Raw genomic sequence first — 13,243 nt, forward strand, 5'->3', positions numbered from 1 at the left:
GGGAAATCTAACCTTTGACCTGAGGGTACTTCGCTCCCTGCTTTCTCTGGGACAGCCATTCTAACTTCCAGGACCAGCCGAGAGTCCCCAGCAACCTTTAAGTAGCCCTGAGTCCCCTTGTCCTTCACACCCCCCCCCACAAGTCTATGCAGGCCCCTATAGGCAGCCTGCCTTGTTTAGAGTAACGTTGCTCTTCTGTGGGCGTGGTGGGAGCCCCAGAATGGGCCCAGACTCCTTGAGAGCAAGGGCTCGATGCAAGACCAACTTCTTGTCTTTCTAGTCCTGGCCCTCACCACTGGCTTAAACCCCAGCTGCAAGCATTGTTGGAGGGCCAGCCAGCCCAGCAAGTCCAAAGAAAACACTTCCACTGCCTTGGGCTCTCAAATAGGTTCCTACAGTTGGAAAAGAATGTGCACATGTAGTTAACATAATGCTGTGTGCTCTGTGTGGGCACAGTGGTCCCTAGCTTTCATGGTAATAGGTCCATTCTATAGACAGACAAACTGAGGCTCAGGAGGCACCACAGGCATTCTTAGTTCTGGATCTCTGGTCTTCTGCGTCATTTACTCCACCTTTCAAGGTGTTGCTTGATCATGAAGGCAAATCGGATCATGCCAAAGAAACGTATAAAACCCTCAATCATAAGTTAACAACAATGTCACTGCCAAAGACCTAGTGTTGTTAATGCTTTGCTGTTTCCCATTCTAGATCTTTCTCTGTATAGGCTTTGTTACTTTGCTTCTAGTTGCTGCCCAAATTTCCTATACATTAATTACGGTCATTTACTTACTCATGTCCTCACTAGAAGAGAGGTTTTGGTACCAGGTTGACTAAACAGTTTCTTTGCCCTCTCATTCATTCTTTCCCATGACTGTGTTTTCTTCTTTGGAAGAACAGTTGCTTGTTGTCTTTTTTCCCCCCCACCTTCACAGTCTATTGTTTTTAGTAGAATAACTTCAAAGTCGGTCAGTGTGGTGTCATCACGCCCCTACCCCCATTCATAATAAGCCATCAGTTTTCTCAAATGTGGGGCATACTACCTACTTGATCCAGAATCTTGCAAAAAGACTATAGTGCCTACAAGAAGCTGAAGTTGGGAGATTGCTTTTGAAAAACAAATCTATCTATCATCTATCTATCTATCTATCCATCCATCCTCTCTCTATCTATCCATCCATCCATCCTATATCTATCCATACATCCCCCCTCTATCCATCCATCCTCTCTCTCTATCTCTCTATCCACCCATCCTCTCTATCCATTCATCCATCCTCTCTCTCCATCCATCCATCCATCCTCTCTCTCTATCCATCCATCCATCCTCTCTCTCTATCCATACATCCATTCTCTCTCTCTATCCATCCATCCTCTCTCTCTCTATCCACCCATCCTCTCTATCCATTCATCCATCCTCTCTCCATCCATCCATCCATCCATCCATCCATCCATCCATCCATCCTCTCTTCCATCTATCCATCCTCTATCTATCCATCCATCATCTATCTATCTATCTATCTATCTATCTACTTATCATCTGTCTATCTATCATCTGTCTATCTATATCTATCCGATATATCTATCTGATTAGTGTGTGAGTGCACACACACAAATGTCATGCACAGTGCATATTTGGATAACTATGAAGTTGTTTCTCTCCTTCCATCTTTTTATGTTTGTGTGCTAAGTGCCTTTACCCTCTAAGCAAACATGTGCATGCACACATGTGCACTTGCACCACAGTATGCCTGTGGAGGTCCTGGGTGGTTTTCAGAAGTCAGTTCTCTTCTCCCAAGTTGTTTTTGAGATAGGGTCTCTGTGCTGCTGCCACACTGTGTAATCCAAGCTAGCTTGCCCTCGAACTTCTGGCCAAGTCTCCTATCTTGGCTTCCCCACCTCCCTGTAGATGCTGGGTTAGAGATCAGAGCCATTCCAACATTTTTGGTTTTGTTTTTTAATGTGGATTCCTGTGCTTAAACTCGGGTTGTTAGGCTTGCATTGCAAGCACTTTACCCCAAGGAAACAACGCACCTTTAAATAATTAATATCTACATTTCTTTCTGGTAGGTAAAATGGATGCAACAACAAGAAGTGAAGCGCAGGGTCAAGAGACAGGTGCGAAGCGACTCTCTTTATTTCAACGACCCCATCTGGTCCAACATGTGGTACATGGTGAGTGAGTCGATGGGCCTCTCTGTCTTCTCCGGGACATTAGCATGCTATGCCGCTGATGTAGGTTAACTTCTCCTGTGAGCTTCTAGGACAGCTCCAGGCAGACCTCCATCTCCACTATAAGCCCTCTACGCCAGAGCTTCTCAGCCTTCCTGATGCTGCGACCCTTTAATACAGTTCCTCATGCTGTGGTGACTCCCCTCCAACCATAAAGTTATTTCATTGCTACTCCATAACTGCAATTTTGCTACTGTTATGAATCCCAGTGCAAATATCTGATGTGCAGGATATCTGATATATCTCCTGCTGCTCCACATGAAGGCATGAATGAGACTATGAGAGGACCCAGAAAGGGCTCTCTGTGGGGGGAAGAGCTTCAATGCTGGCTGTAGGGTGGACTGAGTGGGGAAGGCTTGTCCTTAGTGTCCCCAGCAGAGACAGTGACATAGGGAGTCATGCTATCAGATGCAGAGATGGTCACAGAGCCCCCACACATAAGGATGTCTTAGCTAAGGTGGGGCCCACTGTTCTTAATTGCTTCCTAACCCTGCCTGGGTTGCCATGCTGTGCCCTGTTGGCATCAGGAGTGTCTGGGTTGGCGTCCTGTGGCCGCTCCGCTTCAGAGGTGTCTGTCCTGGCTTCATGTCTTCTGTGCTTGCAGCATTGTGCCGATAAGAGCAGTCGCTGTCGGTCGGAGATGAACGTCCAGGCGGCATGGAAGCGCGGCTACACAGGAAAGAATGTGGTGGTCACCATCCTCGATGACGGCATAGAAAGGAATCACCCAGACCTGGCCCCCAACTACGTAAGTCCAGCCTCAGAATTGACACATGTGATATTCAGCCACACCAGCTACTAAATACATACAAACTGCCTTTCCTGTTCCCCAAGCACGTTAAACCAGGGAACAATGAAAATCATGCTGGGAAGGGCCAGGGATGCAAAACTCTGCTACCCTTCCCTTGCACCAGAGAGGGCTTTGCAGAGGCTCACACCCAGGTGTTTGAGTCACATGCTCCCAGGAACATAGCCTAGAGAATAGAAACATGAGTGGAGAAGTGGTCCTCGCATGTATGTTAGCCTGTGGGTCATTGCAGGGTTAAAACACAGGTTCTGGACCCAGAGAGCTCTGGATCCTCTTCCGTGACTCGCTTGAGATTCCAGGCAAGCTGCCTAATTCCTCTGCTCCTCAGTGTTAGCATCTGTGAAATGGGGTTAAGAGGACTGCTTCTTGGCGGGTCACTGTAAGGATTAGATGAGCTCCTAAGCGTAAAGACAAGACTCAGGCATGCAGTAAATATGGGGGCACATGTTAAGTCCTCTAAGATACCTGGGTGTCTAGTGGTTAAGTAAACCCCACAGAATCCACTTCTGAGGTAATTATGTAGCCCTGAGGAATGAGTCCGGAAGACTGCCCTTACACCGGAGAGCTTGGCGATGCAGTTTCTAAGGAGGATGAAAATCTGTACGAACACTGTCACTACAAATATGTAAAGAGAGCTATGCACATGAAAGGATGAAATTAAGGAAATTCTGATTCACATGACAATTTGAACCTGAAGGCTTTACGCTGAGTGGAATTAGCTGTCACAGAAGACAAATGCTGAGTGATTCCTCTTCTGTGACACTTCTGGAGCCACACCAAGAGAAGCATGCCATTTGCTGGGGCTCGGGGAGGGGGCGGGGTTACTGTCTCATCAGTACAAACCTTTAGTTTTGCACAGTGAAAAAGTCCTGGTGATAAATGGTGGTGATAATTGCACCAAAAAAAACCCCAAACAAACAAAAAACGTGTATGGACTTAGCGACACTGAGCCATACATCTGAAAATAGTTGAGATGGTAAGATGTTATGTCCTCTGTATTTCACCACAATGAAAGGTGAGTAAGATGGTAGTTATTACAGTCATAGCAGCCCAGGGTATGATTTTCCTCATTCTCCAAGCATAGGGGCAGTTTAAAGTAGAGTTGTCGCACGCCGTGTCTCCCATTCTCGCTAATCAAGATTTCATTCCTAGGATTCCTACGCAAGCTATGATGTCAATGGAAATGATTATGACCCTTCCCCACGCTATGACGCCAGCAACGAGAACAAGTATGTCCCTCTGCGGCTGCCTTCCTTGCCTTATCTTCCTTTCCTTGCAAACAGGGGCCCTACAGCAGTAGGCTCTGGGTGCTGTTCAGGGCACGTCTAGGGCTCAGAAGCCACTTCATCACCACAGCTTTTTGGGCACAGATGGCTTCTGTGGAGTTCGCCTCTTCTTTTAGGATGTCACCTCTGCTAGTCATCCAGAGACGGGGTGAAACACTCTTCCCGCTTCTAGCCCTGTGGGATATTTAAAAGGGTCACCTTTGCCTTGGGGTCTCTGTGGCTCTGTTCAAACATCAGTTCGGTCTGTCCGAGGACACGGGTCACATGCCTGAGCTTTTGACCTTAGATCCAAGGTGGGAGACATGAATGGCGCTGAACAGACAGAGGGCTCGGATCCCTGCTCTCCCACCCACTGGCTGTGTGCTGTACGTGTACACTTGAGAGCCTGGCTGAGACGGTCTTTATGTCTTGGAGGCTGCTCAGGGCAGGGTAGACCATGTCCCCAGCTCAAGGGCTGTTGCGATGGGTTAAGTGAGGTAACAGGTGGGGACTGTCTGCGCTGTGTAAGTTGCCACCTCAGGTAACCTGGAGCGGTCAAGTGACCTGTGTGAACTAAATGGCGGTCTCGGGGTTGCTCCTGGGATTTCCTTCATGGTGCCTGCTTGTCCTCTCTCTGTCAGCATGCCTGATTCCCTCAACCCTTACCATTCTTCCAGAAATATTTAGAGGGAAATAACAAGAGCCCTTTCTGCCTTCCCCATGTTGACTCGGCACCAGCCTGGGTGTGTCCCCCTTCCCCGCAAACAGGCTGTGTTAGTCAACTTTCTATCACTATAAGGAAATGCCTGACTTCGGAAGAGAAGGTGACGCTACATGCAGTGGCATGTGCCTCTGGTCCTAGCCACTCAAGGGGAAGGCAGGAGTTGTGTGTGAACCTAGAGGTTAGAGGCCAGCCTGGACAGTATAACAAGATGCCTCGGCTGGAGAGATGGCTCAGAGGTTAAGAGCAGTGGCTGCTCTTCCAAAGGTCATGAGTTCAATTCCCAGCAACCATATGATGGCTCTCAACCATTTCTAATGAGATCTGGTGTCCTCTTCTGGAATGTAGGCACACATGTAGGCAGAATACTATATATATATAACAAATAAATAAATCTAAAAAACAAAAACAAAACAAAAAAACAAGATGCCTCTCTGAAAGAGGGGGAAAGGGAGGGAGAGGGGCAAGGGAAGGGGAGCACATAAGAAAGACAAGAAAGCAGATGGAGAGAGGTTTCTTTTGGCTCATAACTCTGTCCCAGTCCATGATCAGTTGGTTCATCGCCTGCATCATGGCTATATAGTAGATCATAGTAACAGACATGGTAGCATATAGTCAGTCATAACAGAGTGTAAGGTCAGCCAGAGAGTCAAAAGAGAACAAGGAAGTATCTGGGTCTCACAGTCCCCCTCCCGTCACGTGTCCAGTGACCTAATATTCCATCTGCTAAACATACCACCCCTCATAGCAATGCCACTATGGGACTAAGACTTTAACACATGAAACTGGGGGAGGGGGCATGGCACATGGAGTATTCAGCATCCAGACTCCAGTAGTGCGCTGTGGGTTCCACTCAGTGCTGTGCAGGGCCATCCGGGTGCTGTGTGCCACATGCCAGATGCTGAACTCCAGAGCTCCTGGACTGCTTCCTGCCTCACGTCCCAAGGTGCCCTTCTGCTCAGCAGTGGGGAGGCCTGGGGCAAAGGGCCTGCTTCCTGGTCACACATCAGGGGGTTGGGAAGCATGATCTATATTCCGTGCGGTGACCCTTGAAGGGCAGAATCAAATCCCAGTGTGTGACCCGAGAGCAGGCCCGGCCTTGGGGCTGTGAGAGTTCCAGAGAATGACAGATGACTCCCTTCCAAAGGGCTGGCGTGCAGACCCTGGACCATTTTTAAAGTTGGCTACAAATTTGAATCGATGACCCCCAATCCCCCGTGGTCTCTCCTCACAGATGTACTATGTGTACTGGCCCATGTTCTGGCCTCTGCCAGAGGAAAGGACCCAGTGTGGCACATCAGAAGATGGGGTCATTCCTGGGGAAAGCAGTTTGTTTCCCTGCAGATTTCCTCCTTGTCCCCAGCCTCTACAAAGTATTCAACTAAAAGCATCCTTTCTTAGTTCCTGTTATACAGCTGTGGAAATGACAGAGGTCTGTTCAGCCTAGCAACATGCTTGTTGGGTCTCAGGGAAGAAAGGCAAAAGTGCAGTGTCTTCTTCCTTTCACTGTATTGGTGAGGCAAGCATTGATACCACAACACTTGTACGTGCGTGCCAAGCAACATGTCTTTAGTCGCAGGAAACACAGAGCTGAGGCAGGTCTGTGAACAGCAGTGGCCGGGAGTGAACAGGAACAAGGTCCAAGATGCCCAGGGCCATGTCTCCTGGCAGCAGGCGCTATAACTCCGATGGGGGATCTTTTGGAGGCATCCTAGAAGGCACAACCTAAGAATCAGTGTTTGCCATCGCCAGATGGCAGAGAGAGCTGGGCAAAGCCTGGTTGAATACATATGCCAGAAGGGTTGCAAAGAAGGGGAGCGGGGGCATTTTTGGCATCTCAGGCATAGGGATAGCTGACCTGGGCTGCAGAAATAATGAGCGGTTCGCGGGATTCATTAATAATTGACCGGCCAGGAGCTCAGTCTCATTGTTTCTGCTTTTCTTTGCTTCAGACATGGCACTCGCTGTGCGGGAGAAGTCGCTGCTTCTGCCAACAACTCCTACTGCATCGTGGGCATAGCGTATAATGCCAAGATAGGAGGTAAGGTGAAACCAAGAGCTGGGAGCAGGCGGGCCAAGGGCCAGATCGAGAACCCCCTTTCTGTGGGGTTCAGCAGCCTCACGACCTTTGACCTGGGCATAGCTCTGGCCTGAAGCATCAGCAACACCAGCTGTGTCGCAGCCCAAGCAGCCGCCCTAGTAGGTGGGTCTCAAGCTAGGAATTGCTTGACTGAATAGTTAGGCCCCCAACGTTCTGGTTGTTGGAGCCCGGCATTCCTCCACTCCCCTAGTCTGGCAGCGTCGATGTCATCTGATACCTACTAGAGATGCAGAGCCCTTGCTTCTTCCCAGACCCACCAACGAGATGTGTAGTTTCCCGGGAATTCATCTGGAAAGGGTAGTTTGAGAGCACAGGCTTCTAGGACTCTCTGGGGTTACATGGGGGAAAGGGGGAGGGGGGAGGCGGGCAGGGGCGGGTGTTGGGGGTGAGATCAGTGGAAGCAATGCTTACAAAGACCCAAAGACCCGCCAGCAGAGCTGCGCAAGCACATCTTGCTGTCCTTGGATGGCTCTGCTCTATCCTCATTGCCAATTTGTGGCTCTGAATTTCCCAGAGTCTGGACAGAGAGAGAGAGAGAGAGAGAGAGAGAGAGAGAGAGAGAGAGAGAGAGAGAGAGAGAACCTCCTGAGTAGGGCCGGGAGCAAGAATGTTTTAAAAATTAATTCACCGAACATCTTCGAGCACGTACTGCATGTATAACTCTGGCCAGCCACGGAGGGGAGAAGATGCCAGACATAATTAGGAGCCTCTGGGAGCTCAGCGTGCCTTTGGGGTGAATAGTACTGCCTAGAAGTCAGGACGGGACCAAGCACTGAAATGAGACAGGCAGATGGAACTTGGGAGGGCAGAAACAAGAAGCATGGCTGGAGCCTGACCTGGAGGCTTGGCGGCAAACAGAGGGAGTTCCAAGGAGGCAAAGGAATCAGCAATGTAAAGCTGGGAGGAACCATACTACCTAGGAACCATACTACCTAGGAACCATATACTACATAGGGACAAGACAAAGAGTGGGCTGAACACAGGAAGACAAATATGAGGCTGCACCGTCCTTAACCCAAGGAACATATGGCCGCCAGTGTCTCCAAGGCTGTCTGGCATGCACAACACTTCCACTTCTACGTGGATGGCTACCTCTTTTTCCTGCTCCTCCCCTGGTACCCACTGCCGGGCAGGGTCATTTTGAAGCACTGCACATGTGGGACAGCCACCCTCTCTGAGTTTTCATGCACAAGGCAGGGAACTTCTCTGCGGTGGCTCTGGGCTGATCATAGGGCTGAACCTTTATTACATCTGCTTTTGCTTTTCAGTTGTTGCTCAGGAGAGTAAAATGTGTATCTTAACCTGCCTCAGTCTATCTGGAATAAGTCATATACCAATCATGTGTAATGGATGAGTCTAAAACAGATTATTTCGGTTCACACCCTTCGAGCTTTGTAATGGAGACTTTGTGTATTTGATGTGTGTGCATGGCTACTACCCCATTATTTTGTAGATTTTTGGTTTTTTTTTTTTTTTTTTTTACTTTAACACACGTCTTGTTTTGTAGCCCTGGCTTGCCCGTAAGTCTCTGTGTAGCCCAGGCTGACCTGGTGCCCTCAGCAATCTGCCCCATGAGTACCGAGATCGCAGGTGTTGCTCTTATTCTTGCTTAAAATACTTAAGTCAGCTCATAGAAAGATATACTTGCCTATGTATATAGTATTTCTTGGGCTCTATGCTCTATTTTTGACTTGACGAATTTATTTTTCGAGGTAGCCTAAACTGGCCTGGAGCTCTGTATGGAGCCCAGGCTGGCTTCGAACTTATAGCAATGATCCTAGCTCAGCCTCCAAAGTATTGGGACAAAAGGAGTAAGTCACCATACTTTTTTTTTTGGGGGGGGCAGGGTTTCTCTGTGTAATAGCCCTGGAACTTTCTTTGTAGATCAGGCTGGCCTTGAACTCACAGAGATCCTCCTGCCTCTGCCTCCCGAGTGCTGGGATTAAAGGCGTGCACCACCACGCCCAGCTGTAAGTCACCGTACTTAAGAGAATTTCTTTTTTTTTAAAGTTCAGGTATTCTGGTGAGAAATTCTTCTAGGATTTATTTAAGAGGGTGTTTTTGAAAGCTAAGTAATTGGTTTAGTATGTGGGTATGTGCCCATGCGCAGAGGTCAGAGGAGAGCCTGGTGGAGCCAGTACTCTCCTTCCACCATGAGTGCCAGGGAGCCAACTCCTGGCTCTGGAAGTGTCCTGCTCTCCATGCTGGAAAGAAGTGCTGAGCAGGATTCCAGCCTGCCATGTTCAGTGTTTGAAAGATGCCCGTCGTTTTTTCTGATGGTGAGTCGGGGGCCATCCTGACTCCTGTCTCTGCTGTTGTGCAATCTGTTCCTATGGAGGCTTGAGGATGCTTTTTCAGATTATTATTTCCTTGTAACGATAGTGACCGTTTGTATAATTTCCTTTCTATTATTCCAGCTTGGAGTTTCCTGTGTTTCTCAGAGAGTCCGTGCTCGCTCTCCCCACCACCACCCCAGTGGTTCTTAACCTTCCTAATGCTGGGACCCTTCAATACAGTTCCTCAAGTTGTAGTGACTCCCAACCATAAATTGTTACTTCATAACTAATTTTGCTACTGTTATGAATCATAGTGATGTGACCCTTGTGAAAGGGTCATTTGACCCCAAAGGGGTTGTAATCTACAGATTGAGAACTGCTGATTTACACACACACACACACACACACACACACACACAATTTAAAGAAAAAAGTCAGTGTTTAAGTGTTTTTAAGTTGCAGGCTGCTCCGCGTACCCCATATATCATTGAAGCTCTGTTCATATTTTAAAGTCTTTGTTTCTCTGTCTGCTTCTCCTCTGTTTGTTTTTAATTAGATGGTTAGTGTTACACTGTCTCTGCGTGTGCCTTCTTTTTATTGCATCCAGTCTATTCTTAATTCCCTGCAATCACAAAGTTTTAGTTATTGTATTTTTCTGTCTTAAGTTTTCAGTTTGCTTTATTTTGTTTTTAACTCTCTCTAACCCTTCCCTGAGGCTCCCCATATCTTCACTCTTTATAAGTACCTTTTATCTTAAACTCCCTGGCATGGTGGTAAGAGTTACTGTGGAGTCTTTTGTACTAAGTCCAGTATTCCGAGTATTTTTAAGTCCCTAGTGATTAATTCTACTCTTTACGATGGCTCACATATTCTTTATTTTGCATGCCTAGTTATTTTTATCATATCATTATATAATAAAATTTATTAAACAATAAAAATAATATGTACTGTAGAATTAGGAGCCTGTTGATTTTTTTCTGAATATAGTAGAATTTTGTTATAGCAGTGATATAAATTTGAATTTTGAGAGACTTAGTCATCATCTCACAGACCTCTTTGTCAGGAACATAGTTTTTTGCTCTTGTCCTATGACTTTGGTATTTTGGTGCATATCTGCAGCCCTGGGGTGGAGAGAGCTTGGAACATCCACATAACTTGTCCAGCCTTGTGCCTGTTAGCTTCCTCCTGGGATTTTTTTTAAAGGAACAATGCCCAGACACATGTAGTTCATGGATCTGTCAAAGGATCGAGTGAGCATTGTGTTTTCCTCTGGGTCTTTTCTGAGATTGCTGTTCTCAATTTTTCAAAATCTGTGTCCTGTCACAGTTGATGTCTGCAGAGCCACGGAGAGCCCCTGCCGAGGAAATCTACCTAAACTTGCACACCCAAGATAGTGCTCTCCTTTCAACCACTAATCCCTGTCTTTCTCTGCCCTCTTCTGCTTGCTTTCTGGTGCCCTAAAAAACGCACATGTTTCATACGGTCTGTAATTATTACCTGTGAAGAGATGGCCTGTTATGCACTCCTCTACCTTTCTTGAAACTAAACCTTGGAACTCATACAGCCCTAGTTTAAGTATATACTTATATATTTAACATATATAACATAAATTATATGTTGTTATATATAACAAAAATATAAATAAGTGCATATATATTGTTAGCCTCTGCCACATGACAACCATCTCAAAATGCAATTCCTTAAACAGCAAACGTGTCGTCTAGCAGAACATGGAAATGCCAAATGGTTCAGGCTCGGGTCACCCTTCAAGGTGACGTTAGGTTGTTGGCTCTGTGTGTGGTCTGAACACTTTACCGGGGAATCCACTCTCAAGTTGGGCCATATGCGGCTGCTGGCCAGAGTGGCTTGGCAGCTGTGGGTTGGACACAATGGTTCCTTGACATATATACCTTTACTTGGGTGGCTTTAGTGTCCCTGTAGCATGGGAGCTAGTCTCCCCCCGCCCCCGACTGCTGCTGATTCAAGAAACAAGGGTCCTGCAAGTGTCTTCTATGACTTAGTCCTAGAGGTTACCCACTATCTTCGCAGCCCATATTCCACCCATCAGAAGTACATCATTAAACTCTCAAAGGGAGAGGAATTTGGCTACACCTTTTGAAGAGAAAAATGACAAAGAATTTTTTAGACATAGTTTAAAATCACCACAGATGGGCTCAAAAAAAAAAAAAAAAAAAAAAAGCCTGCCTATTAATCCAAATGGAGTAAATTTTATCAACTTTCTTTGTAAAATTGTTTTTGTTTATCATATAAAAATAATTAAAGGAAACAGTGGGTCTATTCAAATTATATCTTATGAAAAATGTTCTCCCAGTGACCAACACCCCTGGCCATATTGCCATTGGGTGTGTCCTCTATGTTTGGGAGAAATTAATATGCTCCAAGACTATCAGAGATATGTCATCTTCAGAGTGGGGAACCTCTGGTGCACTTAGCCAGTAGTCTCAGATGAATTCCACCTTAGATGATTTTAATTTTTTATTAAGTTCTTGAGGTACACATGGGTGACTTGTGTCCTTTTTCCTATGTGTAACATTTCAATAAAAACCTGATGAGATTTTTATAATATCAAATTTGTTTATCTTCCTTTCATGACTCTGGAGTTTGGGCATCTAGCTTAAGAAAAGCCTACAAAAATAAAATTGTTTCTCCTGTGTTTCCTCTGAAAAAATGTAGTTTTAGGACAGCGATTTGTCTGCGAGTTTTAACGGAGTTAGTTCTCTTTTATTTTTCCCTCCATATTCCTGTGGAATCGTTTTCTGTGAGTAGTGAGTGTGATGGAGACCCTGCCGTTGTGCCCCGGCTGGCACTTGTTCAGCTTGGGCATGCATGCTGACTTTTCCCATCCTGCCTGCCCTGTGTACATGAGCCCCTCCTGGGTAGCTCATGAGGCTATTGATAGTTCTATCAATAGTTACATCAATGCCATCATCATTTGGATTTTTTTTTTTTCTAGTTTTTCTGGTAACTATGTGGACGAGTTTTATCTTAAAGTCCTTTTTCAAAAACGTCCTTGGCTATTCTCGCGCATTTTCTCTTTCGGATGAACTTGAGAGTCTTCTTGTCAAATTCCCATGAAAATTCCTGTTGGGGTTTTGATTGGTTTTGCATGGAAAGTATAGATTAGTTTGGGGGAGAATTGGCACCCTTATAATAATGAGTCTTCCTACCCTGGAGCATCATGGTATGTTTCTATTCTTTTAGGCTGTTTTAAAAGCTTCCCTTGAAATTTATCACTTTGTCCATATATAACTTTTGTACTTAATTAGATTTACGTCTAGGTTGACATTTAATATATATTAATAATCAGTCATTGCTAAAGTAGGTTTCTGGCTGCCTTGTTTGAATGCTGTTGGTGCTGTGTGGTGTCATGGCTTTCCTATGTATAAAGATATGCTGTGCTGTCTCTAACCTTGATAACTCATCTCTTTTTCACGCCTATGTCAGTATATATGGACTCCTGATAACTACTGCAGGGCGTGGCCTATGGGTTCTGTTGTCATAGTTGATGCATGCAGGAGCAGGATGAAACCATTCATGGCTATCTCCTGTACATTTCCTGTTGTTGACCATTATCAGTTGAAGCAAATGCATTTTATTCCTAGATTTCTGAAAGTTTTGGTTAGGGATGGATATTGGATTTTATTAAAGGGCATCTACTGAGATGATTATAATTTTTTTCACATGTGCCATTTGGTCTGTGTAATGTAATAAGTTACATTAACAAATGTATTTCTTTTATTCTTGGAATAAATTCTGCTTGATCACAAGTATCTTTTTTTTCCCTAGTACACTGCTGCATTCAGTTGTTGCTACTGTGTGTGTGTG

At 45.9% G+C, this 13,243-nt stretch overlaps 1 protein-coding gene across 2 annotated transcripts in view; it reads left to right on the forward strand.

Moving 5' to 3' along the window:
• Window positions 1-13,243, forward strand: part of Pcsk6 (proprotein convertase subtilisin/kexin type 6) — a 182,513-nt gene that overhangs the window by 62,485 nt on the left and 106,785 nt on the right. For both annotated transcript variants that reach the window (XM_051148691.1, XM_051148692.1), the window contains exons 3-6: window positions 2,065-2,169; window positions 2,831-2,974; window positions 4,187-4,263; window positions 6,973-7,061. In XM_051148691.1, the coding sequence (XP_051004648.1) occupies window positions 2,065-2,169; window positions 2,831-2,974; window positions 4,187-4,263; window positions 6,973-7,061 (415 nt within the window). The remainder of the gene's footprint in view (window positions 1-2,064; window positions 2,170-2,830; window positions 2,975-4,186; window positions 4,264-6,972; window positions 7,062-13,243) is intronic.

The sequence above is a fragment of the Acomys russatus genome, chromosome 7 (assembly GCF_903995435.1).
Source record: "Acomys russatus chromosome 7, mAcoRus1.1, whole genome shotgun sequence".
In the NCBI taxonomy this organism is placed as follows: Eukaryota; Metazoa; Chordata; class Mammalia; order Rodentia; family Muridae; genus Acomys; species Acomys russatus.